The 18,710-nt window shown below is 48.9% G+C and overlaps 1 protein-coding gene across 8 annotated transcripts in view; it reads right to left on the bottom strand.

The window, feature by feature from the left end:
* ABCC1 (ATP binding cassette subfamily C member 1 (ABCC1 blood group)) overlaps window positions 1-18,710 on the bottom strand; it is a 193,429-nt gene that overhangs the window by 44,060 nt on the left and 130,659 nt on the right. For all 8 annotated transcript variants that reach the window (XM_035266969.3, XM_078344692.1, XM_035266967.3 and 5 more), the window contains 4 exons: window positions 16,045-16,171; window positions 11,370-11,546; window positions 8,084-8,251; window positions 5,830-6,013 (listed from right to left, as the gene is read on the bottom strand). In XM_035266969.3, the coding sequence (XP_035122860.1) occupies window positions 5,830-6,013; window positions 8,084-8,251; window positions 11,370-11,546; window positions 16,045-16,171 (656 nt within the window). The remainder of the gene's footprint in view (window positions 1-5,829; window positions 6,014-8,083; window positions 8,252-11,369; window positions 11,547-16,044; window positions 16,172-18,710) is intronic.

Raw genomic sequence — 18,710 nt, 5'->3', positions numbered from 1 at the left:
CTCAAAAAAGAAAAAAAAAAAACCCTCTGAGCTTAAATTGCAAGGGAAGAGATCGATAATAAACGAACAAGTAGATCCATCATTTACCTCCAGGCAGCAATAAGTGCCACAAAGAGGGAAACAAAGGATGGGGGCAAGGGTAGAGGAACAATTCTTTCTCTTTTGTTTTTAAAGCAAACACAGGAAACTTGTAATTTGATGACAGTCCCTGAGTCCCTGCAAGCACCAGGTGTTTGGTTTCCATGCAGTGGAGCCAGGTGCCGTTTCTACCCTTGACCCATGTTAAGTGCTGCCCGGGTCTGTGCGTTGTGCTGCCAGCACTCTCACTGTTTATTCTGCCAATGCCGCCTTTACTCAAGAAGGTTCTGGAACTCTGCTTGGGCGCCGGCCAGCAGGCCGGTCTCCCCAGAGGAAAGAATTCGACTCACAGCTTTATAGTCAATGCCTCGTTTTTGACCAAAAACGGCATTCACTGGCTGCCTCATCGACCTAGTCCTCCAGCCTCGGCACAGAAAGCTCTTCATCCTCAAAAGAGGAAGAATTTCGGCCTCTGAAGACAGACAGAAAGAATGTGGGGTGGGGGGGGGTCTGTCGGATAAACTCTCTCAGCGGCTGCCCTGTGCTTAAAATCAATCTCTAACTTGGGGAGGCTCTTATGATCCGATATTAAGAAAGAAATCAAAAGGTGGCAGCAGTTGAGAAAACGCTGTAATACGCTCTCAATCTTGTCAAGGAAAAAGGCCTAGGAAGCAAGAACAAGTGAAAACGATGCCGACGCTAATCGGCTCTCCTTCTGGGAAGTAAGAAGGGACAGAAGATGTTTTTTGTGACTTTTTTTTGTTTGTTTGTTTTTGAGATGGAGTCGACATCTGTCACCCAGGCTGGAGTACAATGGCACAATCTTGGCTCACTACAACTTCTGCCTCCCAAGCAGCTGGGATTAGAGGCACCCACCACCACGCCTAGCTAATGTTTTTGTGTTTTTAGTAGAGATGGAGTTTCACCATGTTAGCCAGGCTGGTCGTCTTGAACTCCTGACCTCAGGTGACCCCCCACCTCCCGGCCAACCAAAGTGCTGGCATTACAGGTGTGGCCCACCGTGCCCAGCTTTTTCCCGATTCTTTGTACTCTTTCAGAGTTTGCATTTATCTATGATGAGCACATGTTGCTTTTATAATCATGAAGAAAAACTCAGTAAACAGTTAAGAGGGAAAACTATTTGCCATGAGGTTGAGAGAGAGTTCAAGCAAGGTTTTGAAAAGTGGCCACAGGCCAGGCACCATGATGCACAACCGTAATCCCAGTACTTTGGGAAGCAGGAGGATCTCATGAGCCCAGGAGTTTGAGACCAGCCTGGGCAAAAGAGTGAGACCCATCTCTATGAAACAATGCAGAAGTCGATAAATAAAAATTTCTGAAAACGAAAAATGGCCACATTGTTGAAATAAGAGTCCTTCTCCCAAGACGACAAGGGAAAAGCTGGCAGTGTGAAGTCGGAGAACAAAGGGCTTCTTGCTCTCGGCGCTTCAGACATCCTGGCCAGCAGATTCTCTGATGGGGTCAGGGCAAGGGGGAATTCGTCTTGAGTGCTGTAGGGTGTCTGGCGACATCACTGGCCTCTACCCCGGTGCCTGCCAGGGGTAACCCCCACTCCATTTGCAACATCCAAACGTGTCTCTAAACATTTCCAAATGTCCCCAGGATGGGTACAATTTGTCCCCCATGGAAAACCACTGCTGTAAGTATGAGGTTCCTAAGAAGAAACCAGAGTCATAGCAATGTGCTCCACCTTCTAGGTATGCAGATTCTCCAGTCAATGAGCATATCCAAGTGAACACAGCACCTAAGATGCGCTGCCAAAGCTACAGAGCTCAAGGTTGGTCGGATTAAAGCATACGTGAGCTCACCCTGCCTCATCCAGATGATCCTTCCAGAAAGGGAACAAGCTGTTCCTAAACTGGAAAAGGAGGCTGCACAGAAGAAAACGATGTCCCAGAAGAAACAAGACTTTATGGCATGGGTGAATAAATTCAGAATAAAAGAAATGCCATTAAAAGTTTAAAAAAAAAAAAAAAAACAGTAAAAAAAAAAAAAATATATATATATATATATATATATATATATATATATATATATATATTTCTTAGAAATCAGTAAACTAGGCTGGGTGCGGTGGCTCAAACCTGTAATCCCAGCACGTTGGGAGGCCGAGGTGGGTGGATCACAAAGTCAAGAGATCGAGACCATCCTGGTCAACATGGTGAAACCCCGTCTCTACTAAAAATACAAAATATTAGCTGGGCATGGTGGTGCGTGCCTGTAATCCCAGCTACTCAGGAGGCTGAGGTAGGAGAATGGCCTGAACCCAGGAGGCGGAGGTTGCAGTGAGCCAAGATCGCACCATTGCACTCCAGCCTGGGTAACTAGAGCGAAACTCCATCTCAAAAAAAAAAAAAAAAAAGAAAAAGAAAAGAAATCAGTAAGCTATCCCAGGAGAGAGGTCCGTATCACCCCATTCACAAGCCTAGTTCCTGCACATCTCCCCTCAAGGATTCTCCCGAGCCAAATACCAACACCCACCCCTCTTCAGCCTGGGTGTTCTAAAAAAAGCTGCTTAATCCCACAAGGAAAACAGTTCCCCTTCACGAAGAGCCAGAAATGTGGTTCAAACAAATCCAAGGTCATTGGCACTTCGAGTTGGTGAAGGCTGGGCAAGACGAGACCCTGATGTAAAGACTTTACAGCCAGGGCCCTTCCAGAGCGGGGTGGGTGAGGGATGCCCAAGTCTGCTCTAAGACCCACTGCCAAGGACTTCTAGGTCTCCTCACAGGCAGGAAGTGGGTACCAGGATGATGGGTGGTATTCACATCACCAAATTAACTGCTGATGTGCACAAGAAATAATAAAGCATCTGGCAGCCTTCCACATTCTGTATACACTGCTTGGATAATCTAGCAATTGGCAAGGAACAGCAGGGCAGAACCTTTCTAGGGCTAACAGAGTTTAAGCACATTTTTTGCTCACCTGGATGGAAGGGAAGAGAGAGAGATCTCACGCTGGTCAAGGGATTCAGCTAACCCACACACTTATGATTTATAAAGCACAAAGGGTATTTTCACCTAAAAGTAGCCTGTGAAGCAAGTCAGTGAAAGACTCACTGAGATGTTGCCACACCCATCACTTGGGCTAAGAGACAGACAAGGGAGATTTTGCAGCAAGAAGAAACAGGCTAGACTCAAGGTAGAACTTCCCAACCACAAGGGAATGAACATGTAGAAATTCATTCTAATCAGAGAATTTAAAAGCTGAAGGGAATGTCAGCTACCACACACTGGCAATAAACAAAAACCCAACTTATTCATTTATTTAGTTTTGAGACATGGTCTTGCTCTGTCACCCAGGCTGGATGGAGTACAGTGGGCATGATCTGGGCTCACAGCAGCCTCCAACTCCCAGACTCAAGCCATTTTCCCGCCTCAGCCTCCCATATAGCTGGGACTACAGGCATACACCACCACCCCAGCTCACTTTTTATTTTTAGTAGAGATGAGGTTTCATCACGTTGCCCAGGCTGGTCTTGAACTGCTGACCTCAAGTGATCCACCTGCCTTGGCCTCCCAAAGTGCTGGGATTACAGACATGAGCCACCACTCCTGGCAACCAGCTTCTCCTTTAAACCACCAGGGCTCATGACAGCACGATTCATAAGAGTCAGAAAGTGGAAACAACCCAAATGCCCATCAGCCAGTGAATAAACACAGGATGGACCATCTGCACAGTGGCGTATTATTCTGCAGTAAGAGGAAACGAAGCTGTAACACAGTGAACCTTGAAAGCATCACGCTAAGTGGAAAAGCTGCCAGTCACAACATTCCACCTATTGTGATGCCATTTAAATGAAATGTCCAGCAGAAGCAAATCTAGAGAGATAGAAAATAGATTTGTGGTTGCCTAGGGCTTGGGGGGTGCTGGGGAAAATAGGGAGTCACTGCTGATGGATGTGGGGTGTTTTTGGGGGGTGATGAAAATGTTATGACCTTGATTGTGGCGATGGTTGCACAACTCTGTGAATATACGAGCAATCACTGGATTTTGCGATTTAAGTGAGTTAATTGTATGTTGTGTGAATTTTTTTTTTTTTTGAGGTGAAGTCTCGCTGTCACCCAGACTAGAGGGCAGTGGCATGATCTCGGCTCACTGCAACCTCTGCCTCCTGGGTTTAAGCTATTTTCCTGCCTCAGCCTCCCCAGGAGCTGGGAATATAGGTGTGCACCACCATGCCCGGCTGGTTTTTGTATTTTTAGAGATGGGGTTTTATCATGTTGCCCAGGATGGTCTCAAACTCCTGACCTCAGATGATCCACCCACATTGGCCTCCTAAAGTGCTGGGATTACTGGCATGAGGCACTGTGCTCAGCCTACATGTGTGCATTACATCTCAAGAAAGCACTTATTAGAGACATTAGGATCCCTGCAGAGAAGGAGCTCCCACCCCAGGCAGACCAGGAGACCACTAAAGGAGCAGAGAATGAGAACTCAGAGACAAACTTTAGACCCAACCCTGCCCACAGCTGCTGAGTATCCTGGGGCTGGTCACTTTGCCTCTCTGCCAGTCAGGGGCTTCCCAGTGCACTTTCCCCATGCAAAACCTACCTGGAAGGCCTGCGAGATGATCACTGTGCTAACCTCCTCTCCTACCCCCATGTCCTGGCACACCATGGTCTGACCGCACTAGCCTTTATGTGTTGTAAACAAATTGAGCTCATGCTGGTCCTGAAGCCTTTGCACTTGCTGTTCCCCATGTCTGTAACACTGTTCCCAGACCTTCTCCCTGCTAGCTCCTTTCCATGCCTATGCAACCTTCCCAGAGAGGGTTTCCCTGCTCCCTGCCTCAGTTGCCACAATGACACCTATCACTCCTCAGCCCATGGGACTGTCATTTTCTTTTCTTTTCATAGCACTTAATAGTATCTAAAATCCCACCCCCGCCCCGCTTTTTTTTTTTTTTTTGGTAGAGTTGGGGTTTCAGTATAGTGGTTAGGCTGGTCATGAACTCCTGTCCTCAAGTGATCCACCCACCTCAGCCTCCCAAAGTGCTGGGATTACAGGTGTGAGCCACTGCCCCTGGCAAGTTTTTTCTATTTTTTGTAGAGATGAGGTTTCGCCATGCTACCCAGGATGGCCTCAAACTCCTGGGCTCCAGCAATCCTCCCGCCTCAGGCTCTCTAAGTATTGGATTACAGGTGTGAGCCACGATGCCTGGCCCTGCTAAACTGCTTTATGAGGGAGGGAACTAAAGCTCAGACGGGTCTGAAGGGCAGGCCTGAGGTCACACAGCTGGGGAGATCATTGTCCGGGGTTTGAACCCAGATGTCACCAACCTGAGCCTGCAAGCTCAACTCCGTGCTTCACCTCACAACCCTCATGTCTGTTAGGTCATGCACGTCCTCAGTTTCTCTCAGCTCCAAGGGAGAGAAATTAAATAAATTAAATAATTACCATTGTTCCCATTTTTGCCTTAAGGACCCCGAGACTCAGCAGGTCCAAGGCATGTTCCAGGAAGGCACTAGACCCTGCCCTGAGGTCAGCTGAGCAGAAGCCTGGTGCCCCATACCCTAGTCATAAATCACCGAGACTCCCTCTCAGTTCAGTCCTGCAGAGACTAAGATGGTCTTCCAAGTTGGTTCTTTAGGGGGCTCATTTACCTCCCACCCTCATGCTCTGCTGAGCCGCCTTCCGAGGGTGGCTGGTAGCAACCTCAAGGACACTAATGTGGCCCTTCAAGGTGCCAGACACCCCAAGCGGGAAGAACCCCGGAGCTGCCCCTACCGTTGTCCTCTGGGTCCTGCTCCTGCTCTGCGCTGGCGTAGGTGCGCAGGAACTCAGCGAAGGCACCGTCCCGGGCAAGCAGCTCCTGGTAGGAGCCCATCTCAGAGATCTTGCCGCCACTCATGACAATGATGATGTCCACCTGTGGCAGGTAGCTCATGCCATGAGTGACCAAGATCCGCGTCTGTGGGCAAAGAGGAAACGTAGCCACATCAGCACACACGTGCGAGACTGCCTGGCTAGGCACTGACGACTAAAGCAGGAATGAGCCAACCAAACCTGGTGGGGAGAACTCAGGTCTGAAGGTGGGGCATGCACCTGGGATGACGGCATGCAGGAGCAGCTGAACCTAAAATCCCAACACTTTGGGAGGCTGAGTCAGGAGGCTCACTTGAGGCCAGGAGTTCAAGATCAGCCTGGCCAATACGGTAAAACCTCGTCTCTACTAAAACTACAAAAATTGAAACCAGCCAGGGAAACACAGTGAGACCCGTCTCCACAAAAAAATTAGCCAGGCATGGTGGTGCATGCCTGTAGTCCCAGCTACTCAGGAGGCAAGAGGATGGCTTGAGCTCAGGACATGGAGGCTACTGTGAGCCGTGATCGTGGCACTGCACTCCAATCTGGACTCAACCCTATCTCCAAAAAAAAACGAATGCACTGGCTATGTTCCTAAGTTTTGTTTATGGACACTGATATTTAAATTTAGTATGATTTTCGACCATTTAAAAATATAAACCACTCTCGGCTCTAGAGACATACAAAAAGCAGGCAGCAGGCCAGATTTGCTAACCCCTGCTATCTAAGAGAAGAATTAGGGATTGGGGTGCAGGATCAATAGAGACTATTTTATTTACCTCATACACATTTTTTTCAGGTACAGTCTCACTGTTTCCCAGGCTAGAGTACAGTGATGCAATCTCAGCTCACTGCAACATCCACCTCCCGGGTTCAAGAGATTCTCCTGCCTCAGCCTCCTGAATAGCTGTGATTATAGGTGTGTGCTACCACACCCAGCTAATTTTTGTATTTTTAGTAGAAACAGGGTTTGACCATGTTGGCCAGGCTGGTCTCGAACTCCTGACCTCAGGTGATCCACTGGTCTTGGCCTCCCAAAGTTTTGGGATTCCTCACTGTGCCCGGCTTTATTTATATACATACATGTGCACACGTACATGCATATGTTACAAGAACATATCCATATTCTTGTACTTTTCAATTTTGTTACCACGGGCATATATTACTTAGTAATTTTCAAAAATGTTGTTTACTATTTTAAAATATGCTTACACAGAATGTTAGTGGTATGTATGGGAATGCTTACAATAATAGGTCATGTAGCACGATGCTTCCTGCATATATACAAGTCACAAGATAACCCTATTTAAAAAGTTTATACACAGAGTAAAAAGACTTGAAATAAATACAAAATCTCTAACCAGTGGAATGTGTGTAACTGCTTCCATTTTCCTTTTTTATGTTTTTCTTAATGTGTATTTCCTCCATGGGGATGTGTCAGTTTTAAAATCGGGGGAAACAGCCAGGCGCGGTGGCTCACGGCTGTAATCCCAGCACTCTGGGAGGCCAAGGCGGGCAGACTGCTTGAGCTCAGCCTGGCCAACATGGTGAAACCCACTCTCTACTAAAAATACAAAACGTTAGCCGGGCGTGGTGGCAGGCGCCTGTAATCCCAGCTACTCGGGAGGCTGAGGCATAACAATCACTTGAACCCAGGAGGCGGAGGCTGCAGTGAGCCAAGGTAGCTCCAGTGCACTCCAGCCTGGGCAACAATAGTGGAACTCCATCTCAAAAAAAAGTAAAATGTAATCGGGGCGAAAAAAGCCAGTGCGCACTCATTACCACAACTGCCCTATAAAAAGAACACAAGAGCTTTATTCTATCACGTTAAGGTGTTCTGGCAATTGTCCTACCCCTCTATCCACGGCAGCCTCTGCAAGTAAGAAAATGCAGCCTACTAGGTCACAGGCAGTGTTTCAGAGTAGGATTCCCCACCGAGAAGCCAGCCTTATGACTTACAGAGGCGTCCTTTGGCCTCTTATCCCTATAAAGACAAGGACAGGCGGCTGCCTTCGGAAGGTTTCCAAGAGAATCATGAGAAATGTGTTCTTTAAAGCCCAATTAAAAACAAAAAAAGCCAACGAAAGTGAAGGACTCCTAAAGGTGACACATCCCGACTTAACCGAAGGGCAAGACAGCCCGACGCCAAGCCGCTCCCCGCCCCACCAGCAGGCACCTTGTTCTTCAGCATCCCCTTGGGGCCAATCACATTTTCAAAGATGTGCTTTCCCACGTGGGCATCCACCGCCGAGAGAGGATCATCAAAGAGGTAAACGTCAGAGTTGCAGTACACGGCCCGGGCCAGGCTCACACGCTGCTTCTGGCCCCCAGACAGGTTCACGCCCTGGGGAGAGACATGGCAGATGAGTGGGCTTCCTGGGAAACCCTGAGACTCAAGACATGTAGAAGCGGGCTGGGTGTGCTGTGATCCCAGAATTTTGGAAGCCAAGGTGGGAGGATTGCTTGAGGCCAGGAGTTTGAGACCAGCCTGGGCAATACAGGGGACCTTGTCTCTACAAAATATAAAAATAAAAAAATTAGCCAGGCGTGGTGGTGTGCACCTGCAGTCCCAGCTACTCAGGAGGCTGAGGTGGGAGGAAGGCTTGAGCCCAGAAGTTTGAGGCTGCAGTGAGTCATGACTAGGCCACCGCACTCCAGCCCGGGCGACAGAATGAGATCCTGTCAAGAAAAGAGGGGAGGTGAGCGGAGAGGAGAGAAGGGGAGGGGAGCGGAAAGGAGAGGAGGGAAGGGGAGGGGAGGGGAGGAGAGGGGAGGAAAAAGAAAGGAGAGAAAGGAAGAGAGAGAGAGAGAAGAAAGGAAGAAATAAAGAAAAAGGGAGGGAGGGAGGGAGGGAGGTGGGCAGGCAGGCAGACATAGGGCCTGCTCAGGACACCACAGGCCCAGGGCGGAGGCCCTGCAGGGTTGCCCCTGCCTCCTGTTCTTTGAGTGCGAGACTGAAGGCAACAGGTCCTGCCCACACAAACCTGGAGCCAGGCCCCTGCTCCACCAGCAGCAGGGAAGGAACGACAGGCACAGGGTTTAGCCCCATCTGTAAAGCGGGCAAAGGAGAAAGCGCAAGTCTCCTGTGAAGTGCTGGGCAGGGCACGTGGCGCAAAGCAAGTGCTCAGTGAAGGGTGGCTGGTGGCACCCGATCATGCTGGCTGGTGGGAAGGCCCTGATCACTTAGTCTCAGGGAAGGCGCAGGTGGATGGGGTGATACTATGGTTGTTGCCGCCGTGGGTAACGGCTGCCATGTTTGCCAGCTTACTCTGGATCTGTCATTGTCCAGCAAGGCCACATACAGGTGAGTCAACTCCAACATGGGATGCTTAAACCCAGCCCGTGTCCATCACCAGGAGGAAGGACAACGCATGGACCGGCAGCAGCGCCAGCTCCCATCAGGACAGAGAAGTCCACACCATTTCCCCATATGGCTGGAAATCAAGAGGACACACACTGGGTCACTGCCTGGCCCCTCCTGAGATGCCTACCCTAGCTCCCATGAGTCCTGGCAGCCAGGTGCCTTCTCTGAGACAGAATCTCACTCTATCGCCCAGGCTGGAGTGCAGTGGCACAATCTCAGCTCACTGTAATCTCCACCTCCTGGGTTCAAGCAATCCTCTCACTTCAGCCTCCCGAGGAGCTGGGACCACAGATGCACACCACCATGCCTGGCTAATTTTTGTATTTTTTTTGTTAAGATGAGGTTTTACCATGTTACCCAGGCTGGTCTTGAACTCCTGATGTCAGGCAATCCTCCCACCTTGGCCTCCCAAACTGCTGGGATTATAGGCATGAGCTAATGCACCCAGCCAATAATTTGTTTTTTTATTTCTAAGGAGCTGTAGACTTACTTCAATTTTTAAAAATCATTCATCAAGTAAGCAAGCTGATGGAGCCCCTGGCTTGTAACTGAAAACCGAAATGGGCCAGTGCTTTGTACTCCAAGTCTTCCATCAGGGGACACACCAGACAACTGCCACGGGGTGCCAGAGCCAAGCGGCCGGGCAAGCAGCAGGGGAGGGCACCCCAGGCCTGGAAGGCTCAAACCAAGGTGGGGAGGTGGGCAGGGGCCGGGGTTGCTGAAGAACAGCAGGAAAACCTGGGGGCTGGAGGACAGGGGGAGGGAGGGAGGGAGGGGCTGCAGTGGTAAGATAAACAGAGAAGGGCTCTTTTAGAGATGACAAAACGAACAGGTAAGAACATGGACACAGGAACCATGCTCTCCACAGTTCTGTGGCTGTGTGGCCTCACACACCCTTGGTCTCTCTGCGCCTCCTTTTCCTCAATGATTACCTGGGTATAACAACAAATTCTATCCATGGGCTTGCTGTGAGGAGGAAATACATGTAAAATGTTTAGCACAGTTCCCAGCACACAGAAAACGCTCAATTTATAGGCCAGGCTCAGCGGCTCACATCTGTAATTCCAACTTTGAGAGGCAGAGGTGGGCAGATAACCTGAGGCCAGGAGTTCAAGACCAACCTGGCCAACACAGTGAAATACCATCTCTAGTAAAAATACAGAAACAAGCTGGGCATGGTGGCAGGTGCCTATAGTCCCAGCTACTCAAGAGGCTAAGGCAGGAAAATCACTTGAACCCAGGAGGCGGAGGGTACAGTGAGCCAAGATTGTGCCACTACACTCCAGCCTGGTCAACAGAGCAAGACTCCATCCATCTCAAAAAACAAAACAAAACAAAAAACTTTGAGAGGGTGAGGCCAGCAGATCACTTGAGGTCAGGAGTTGGAGACCAGCCTGGTCAACATGGTAAAACCCCACCTCTACTAAAAATCCAAAAATTGGCTGAGAGTGGTGATGCACACCTGTAAAAAACGGAGGCTGAGGCATGAGGATTGCTTAAACCTGGGAGGTGGAGGTTGCAGTGAGTGGAGATCATGCCACTGCACTCCAGCCTGGGCAACAGAGCAAGACTGTGTCTTATAAAAAGAGAGAGAGAAAATGCTCAGTTAGTGTTAGCTACGTGCTATTCTTATCATGGCTGTTCTGACAGGGACTATGGGCATCTGAATCCACACCCCTCCTCCCAACAGCACACCCTTTGTCATGTGACTTTGTAGTCATGTGACCACAAAGGTTGCACGTGATTCCCTTCCAGTCCCTTGCCTTGGAACTTGGCCAAGTGACTTGCTTTGCGGGTATAAGGGACAGTGTACTTTAAGGGGCACTGCATGCTTTTTGGGGGGGCTCTCATGAGAAAAGCCTCCCTGTGGAAAGCTGCTGACCCCTCACCCAGTCCCCAGCAAGAAGCTCTGTAAGGGAGGCCTGAGCCACACCCACAGCCTGGAGCCAAGCTCAGCTGGCCTATGGGTACAGCGGAGCCACCCAGCTGAGCCCCGCAGGGTCAGCTGATTGCAGTCAACTCACAAACCACTGAGATTGTGAGAGTGTTAGTCAGCAATAGCTGACTGATCAGAGGCCAGCGGTGAAACTATACTGACCTTCTCACCGATCTCGGTCCGATCCCCACTGGGCAGGATTTCCAGGTCTGGGAGGAGGGCACAGGCCTGTATCACGGACTTATAATACCGTTCCTCCAGCTGACATCCAAAAAGGATGTTTTCTCGGAGAGAATCATTCTGAATCCAGGCCTGCTGAGGCACATAGGCCAGTGAGCCCTGCATGCAAATGGAGAGAGGTGACACAGACACACAGACAGATCTCATCAACAAGACAGCAGCCGGCCCACCCTCCTGCTAGGAGCTCCTCACTTCACAAGTCATTTTCATCACACCTACTGCTTTGACAAGAGGGAAACTGAGTCACAAAGGACAACAGACGCCAGGGCTAGGATCAGAACACATACCAGGCGAATCACTGACTCCAATACCAGGAGTTAAAGAGTTGATCTCCTCATCGATGAGATTACAGTTGCTTATTTAGTAGTTAGCTATTCACCGCATGCCTCCAGTGGTGATGAACACCCCTGCTTCCCAAGAGCAGAAGTCCCTGGCATCACCAAAGACTACCTGATTACAGTTACAGTGGATGCGGAGAGAGAAAGACACAGGACACTTTTAAAAAATCGGACTTGGCCCAGGCAAGGTGGCTCATGCCTGTAATCCCAGCACTTTAGGAGGCCGAGGAGGGCAGATCATGAGGTCAAGAGATTGAGACCATCCTGGCCAACATGGTGAAACCCGTCTCTACTAAGAATACAAAAATTAACTGGGTGTGGTGGTGTGCACCTGTAATCCCAGCTACTCAGGAGGCTGAGGCAGGAGAATCACTTGAACCCAGGGGGCAGAGGTTATAGTGAGCCAAGATCATACCATTGTACTCCAGCCTGGGCAACAAGAGCAAGACTCCATCTCAGAAGGAAAAAAAAAAGTCTAACTCGACTAGTCGCAGTGGCTCATGCCTGTAATCCTAGTAGTTTGGGAGGCCAACCTGGGTAGATCACTTGAGGCCAAGAGTTCAAAGCCAGCCTAGGCAACATAGAGAAACCCCATCTGTAATAAAAATAGAAAAATTAGCCAGGCATGGTGGTGTGCATCTGCAGTCCCAGCTACTTGGGAGGCTGTGGTGGGAGGATGCGGAGGTTGCATGAGCTGAGATTGCACCACACACCACACCACACCACTCCACTCCACTCCAACCTGGGCCACAGAGCAAGACTCTGTCTCAAAAAAATAAAAAGACTGCCCTAGTTTGGGACATTAGGGAAGGATCCTTGAGGAAATATCCCTGCTAAAAATTAAAGCAAATACTCTTACATCAAAGCATCCATTTCAAAGGTTTATTTTTATTTCCATTTAATGTCATGCATCACAAACAGCACGAGAATAAAGGCTAGAGTAAGGATATCTGTTTCTTGTATTTTACTAATAAAAACGCTGAAGTAGTTAAAAACTTTCTCTCCATCCATTTGTTATGTTTGTAGAAACAATCTCCCCATGTTGCCGAGCCTGCTCTCGAACTCTTGGCCTCAAGCGATCCTCCCGCCTAAGCCTCCTGAAGTGCTGGGATTATAGGCATGGGCCATGATGCCCGGCCCAAACCTATTTTTAGACAAGGACCAAAAAGTGAAGAATGAGTTCGTTTCATGAGGAGAAGAGGAAAGAGCATTCAAGTCCGAGGGAGAAGCACAAGCAAAGGCCTGGAGCTGAAGAATACTTGGCACATTCAAGGAACAGAAAGGCCACTGTGACAGGAGCACGGATCAATCCTGTGAAGGGATGACTGGTAGAAAACAGACAGGGACAGTCAGGGGCCTATACATGGTGAGGAGCAGGGCTTTATCGGAAGGACAATGGGACGCCCCTGAAGATTTTTTCTTTTTTTCTTAAATGAAGTCTCACTGTTGCCCAGGCTGGAATACAGTGGCACAATCTTGGCTCACTGCAACCTCCGCCTTTGGGTGCAAGGAATTTTCCTGCCTCCGCCTCCTGAGTAGCTGGGATTATAGGCACGTGCCAGCAGGCCTGATAATTTTTATATTTTTAGTAGAGACAAGGTTTTGCCATGGTGACCAGGCTGGTCTCAAACTCCTGACTTCAGGTGATCCATCTGCCTTAGCCTCCCAAAGTGCTGGGATTATAGGCATGAGCCACCGTGCCCAGCCAGAAAGTTCTTCAATAAGAGAATTCTAGAGAGGGCAAAGCTTACAGCAGGTCGCAGGTGCCCTGATCCTTACTCTAAATTCTCAGATAAATAACTAACCTGCGGACTTGAATATCCTAACATAAGAAGCCAAAATGTCAACATAGGTGCCTTAGCAAACAACCCACAAAAAATTCAGACATAACATATACAAACCACACCAACTAAAACAGCTGGGAAAAGATAAACCCTTTATACACAGTTCCAGCGCTCCCCTTATCAGAGAAAAGTAACCAATAATGAGTAATTATCTGGCCTGAAAGGACAATAGTGCGGGGATAGCAGAAACCTGGGGTTAAGAAAACAGGAAGCCACGTGCACCCCACCACGATGTGGGACTTTCTTCCATTAATCTAGCTCTCATAGTTCCTTCATCTTCTTTATGGCAGGAACTTGAAAGTAATGACAGAAAGGTTCTTAAAACAGCTAAAGGTCATGAGTTTGGACCCAACCACAAGGTATACTTTCTAAAGGCATTGCATAAATACCGAAAAGGTTTTTGCAATGCAAAACCTTTTATTTTAAGCAAATACCGAAAGGGTTTTGCTCGGAAATAAAAACGTCACAAATTAGGCCAGGAGCAATGGCTGAGGCCTGTCATCCCAGCACTTAGGGAGGCCAAGGCAGGCAGATCACTTGAGGTCAGGAGTTTTAGACTACCCAGGCCAACATCGTGAAATCCTGTCTATACTAAAAACACAAAAATTAGCCGGGCATGGTAGTGGCGTGTGCCTGGAATCCCAGCTACTAAGGTGGCTGAGGCAGGAGAATCATTCACTTGAACCCAGGAGGTAGAAGTTGAAGTGAGCTGAGATCTCGCCACTGCACTCCAGCCTGGACAACAAAGCAAAACTGTCTCAACATTCCCAAAGGCAGATTCCAAGAGACAAATGTGCAGTTGCACAGACACTAAAGAGGTGCAGGCAAGTATGTCTGGGACACACGAGGTTAAACAGTTAATAGATTTTTTTCTCATTGCAGGACTTATCAGAGCCTTTAAGTTGCTAATGTTTATTATAAATCTCCAAGACGGAGGGGTCAGAGTATGTCTGCATTATTTCCCAAGCTTGTTTGAGCCTGGAGGTTTTTTTTTTTTTTTTTTTTTTTTTTTGAGATGGAGTCTTAATCTTGTCACCCAGGCTGGAGTGCAAGGGCACAATCTCAGCTCACTGCAACCTCCACCTCCTGGGTTCAAGCAATTCTACCACCTCAGCCTCCTGAGTAGTTGAGATTACAGGCACCTACCACCACACCCGGTTAATGTATTTTTAGTAGAGATGAGGTTTTGCCATGTTGGCCAAGCTGGTCTTCAACTCCCGCCCTCGTGATCCACCCACCTCAACCTCCCAAAGTGCTGGAATTACACGTGTGAGCCACCGTACCCAGCCAAGCCTGGGGTTCTTTATCTCCCAATCTTCCTCCAAGATGAGCTGGCTGCAGACCACACTCCTGAAAATGATGGCAACAGAACTTCCAGGGCCGTATTGTTATGCTAGGAAAAGCCTTCAATGGGGCACCAGCTAAATGCACATCAAGGCTGTTGATTTCCAGCAGGACCTATTTGTAAAGCAGCCTCTTAAGTTCATTCCTGGGGAATTTCAACTTAATTCAAAGTACACTATTTATCAGCAGTAAAACTGCAGTCTTCTTTTAGCCCCATATTAAGAATTCAACACACGCTAAAAATTTAAACTGTCTCCTTTAAAGAATGATCTAATAAAATATTCCAACCACATAAATCAACATTTTTATTTTGTTGTATTTATAGAAAAGATACTCAGAGATTCCATGAAGAACAACCCAGGGAGACCCAAAGAGACCAGAGATACTCAATGACAGGCAGAGATGCAAGGGAAGGAGAGACAGGCCACGTACCACAGGGAGACTTCATGTGTCTACTAAATATTTATTAAGTGGCCGGGTGTGGTGGCTCAAGCCTATAATCCCAGCACTTTGCAAGGCCATGGCAGACAGATCACTTGAGGTCAGGAGTTCAAGACCAGCCTAGCCAACATGGTAAAACGCTGTCTCTACTAAAAAACATAAAAATTAGCCGAACATGGTGGTACAATCTCAGCTACTCAGGAGGCTGAAGCAGGAGAATCGACTGGATCCAGGAGGCAGAGGCTTCAGTGAGCCAAGATCACACCACTGCACTCCAGCCTCGGTGACAGGGCCCAACCCTGTCTTAAAAAAAAAACCAACAAAACAAAAAAAGCTTAATAAGGAGATAACAAAATAGATATTTATTAAGTACCTACTACATACTAGGCACTATTCTAAGTGTGATACAGATGGAAATAAATGATACCAAAATCCTGCCTTCTAGGATGACACAGAGCAGAACAGAAAGAATGAGGGAGCAAGACAGACAGAAAGACGGAGGAGGAGGAGGAAAACACGGTTCTGTTCCCACTTCTGGCACAGGGACAGTCAAAAGAAACGACATCGTTTTTGAGCTTTTCCTGAGGCCACCAGCTTCCCGCCGCCACTCCTCGCTGGTCCCCATCCTACCTTGATAGCCACATGCCCCTCCACTTTCTCCATCTCAGCCAAGAGGGCCGAGAGCAGCGACGACTTTCCGCAGCCCACCTGGCCCACCACGGCCACCAAGGCACCTTCCGGGATGGAGAAGGTGATGCTGAAACGACACCACACACCTTACTCAGCCGCGCTGGATGAGGCCTGCCAGGCTGATGCCTCTGCCCCCCAAGCCTCAATTTACCCCAAGCAGAGAGAGAGAGAGAGGCAGAAGGCAGGGCTGTCCTAAGCACTGAAGGCCTCAGCATTCCTTCTGCTTCTATTGCTGAGTTCAGTTCAGTGACCCATCTCAGGGGGCCTCCGGGTGCAAGACAGGTGACAGGTGTACCTCAGAGAACAGAAGCAGGGAATGACCTGAGGAATCTCGTCACACCAAGCCAAGGGAGGGGCAGAAACTTCACTAGGGGCACAAGGCAAGGTCTGAAAAGAGAGGACATCTCAAGACAAACTCTGGGGCCGGGCACGGTGGCTCATGCCTATGATCCCAACACTTTGGGAGGCCCAGGTAGGTGAATCACAAGGTCAAGAGTTCAAGACCAGCCTAGGCAAAATAGGAAAACCCTGTCCCTACTAAAAATAGAAAAAAAATTAGCCCAGCATGGTTGCGGGCACCTGTGGTCCCAGCTACTCAGGAGGCTGAGGCAGGAGAATCGCTTGAACCCCAGAGGCAGAGGCTACAGTGAGTGGAGATCGCACCACTGCACTCCAGCCTGAGCAAGGGCGTGAGACTCTGTCGCAAACAAACAAAAACTCTGACAGAAAACCAGTAAAGTCCCAGACACAGAAAAACAGGGAGAGCGGGAGAAGGGTTTAAAGGGGCGATGGCATGGGGTGTGAACAGGGATGAGATGGCGCTGAGGTGGGTGGTGGCCAGGCCTGGCAGCACCTGGAAAGACGCCCTGGAAGGACGCTGTGTTAAGACACCTGACCTCTGCCAGCGGGAGCCACCGAAGGGTCGAAAAGGGAGGTGGACTTGAATAAATCTGAGTTGAATTTCAGGAAGTTGTCTCTGCTGGAATAATCCTTTAACAAACAGCATAAAGCAAAACAAACTAAGCTCCACATTCTCCCCCAAGACTGCCTGTTACGTGAAGCAGGACACCATGCCCAGTGCCCGCGGCACAGCCAGAGCAGTGTCTCCAACCTCCCAGGGAAGGCTGCATGTCCGAGGCTTTGCTGGGATCACTTACATGGAATGTGCTTTTATTTATTTGATTTATTTGTGCATTTTTTTTTTTTGAGACGGAGTCTCGCTCTGCAGCCCCATTTATTTATTTATTTATTTATGCATTTATTTTTTTTGGGATGGAGTCTCACTCTGTGGCCCAGGCTGGAGAGCAGTGACGTGATCTTGGCTCAACACAACCTCCACCTCCGAGGTTCAAGTGATTCTCCTGCCTCTGCCTCCTGCGTAGCTGAAATTACAGATGAGCACCACCACACCCAGCTAATTTTTGTATTTTTAGTAGAGATGGGGTCTCCCCATGTTGGCCAAGCTGGTCACAAACCGCTGACCTGCAGCGATCTGCCCGCCTCAGCCTCCCAAAGTACTGAGACAGTTATCTGCCATTACCCATGTGAGCCTGAAATATTCTTACAGGCTGACAAGAGAAAAGGGTTAGAGAAAGGTTCTGGGGGCCCATGGTGGGAAGGTAACTGGAAGAGGAAAACCATTTGGTCAGGAAAGGGACACAGATCCAGATTAGTTGTGGGGCTCAACAAGAGAGAACAGCTATAGTTGAAGCAGGCAGGATTTAAGTTAGACATAAGGAAGAACTTCCTAAGCATGCAGTCTCACCATGAATTGTCAGTGCAGGCTTTACACAGATTGTTTTCTCTGGAGAGTTTGTCTTCTACATGAAAAAACACGGCAGGGATCTGGCTACCCAGGCATAAGCTAAACCTCTAAAAGGACCCCACTGCCCCTGTGGTTTGTGGATTCCCTTAGGGGACCTAAAGAAGCTACTGATCAAGGCCTCTGATCAGAAAAGAATGAGAGGTGCTTAACAAGATGCCTGGGGATGAGGTCAACTTCCTAGATACCCCGTGCTTGGGAACGGTGAGGACTGTAACGTGTGCGGTACCGGGCAGAGAGCTGATGAGAAAGGTGGGCTGGGCAGCTGAGCAGCTCTGGAGCACTGGAGCTCAGCAGCATCGCACCCTCTGACTGAGCCTGGCCAGTCAACCCACTCAGAGTCTGCAGTCCCAGTGACTGACTCATAGAGGGCACAGGACCCAATCTGGGTCAGTAAGAAGCAGGCAGCTCTCCTACCAGCAGGACACACAGTGCGAGCTGTCAGGGCCATTTGGAATCACAAGGGGAGAGGATGTGTGAGGATAAAGCAGCCCAGGAGAGAGCAGAACAAAGAATGTGCAGAAAGTTCCGATGGCAAAGTCCCTGGATCACACCATACCTTCCCACTTATGAGAGTCAAAGACCCCCTATGTTGTTTAAGCCTAGCTGTCCAAGGCTGCCGTGACTTATAATCAGAGGGAACCCTCCATGCTGGGCACCTTTGTGTCTGCTTCTCAAGACAGCCCAAGGAAGTATACCTGGACCAATTTTCCAGATGGGTAAGCTGAGGCTTAGAAGGGCAAAGTGAGTTGTTCAAGGTCACAGAGATGGAGTGCAGTGGGAA

The sequence above is a fragment of the Callithrix jacchus genome, chromosome 12 (genome assembly GCF_049354715.1).
Source record: "Callithrix jacchus isolate 240 chromosome 12, calJac240_pri, whole genome shotgun sequence".
Lineage (NCBI taxonomy): Eukaryota > Metazoa > Chordata > Mammalia > Primates > Cebidae > Callithrix > Callithrix jacchus.
The sequence above is the reverse complement of the archived record's forward strand: the minus strand, read 5'-3'. Positions and strand labels throughout refer to the sequence as shown.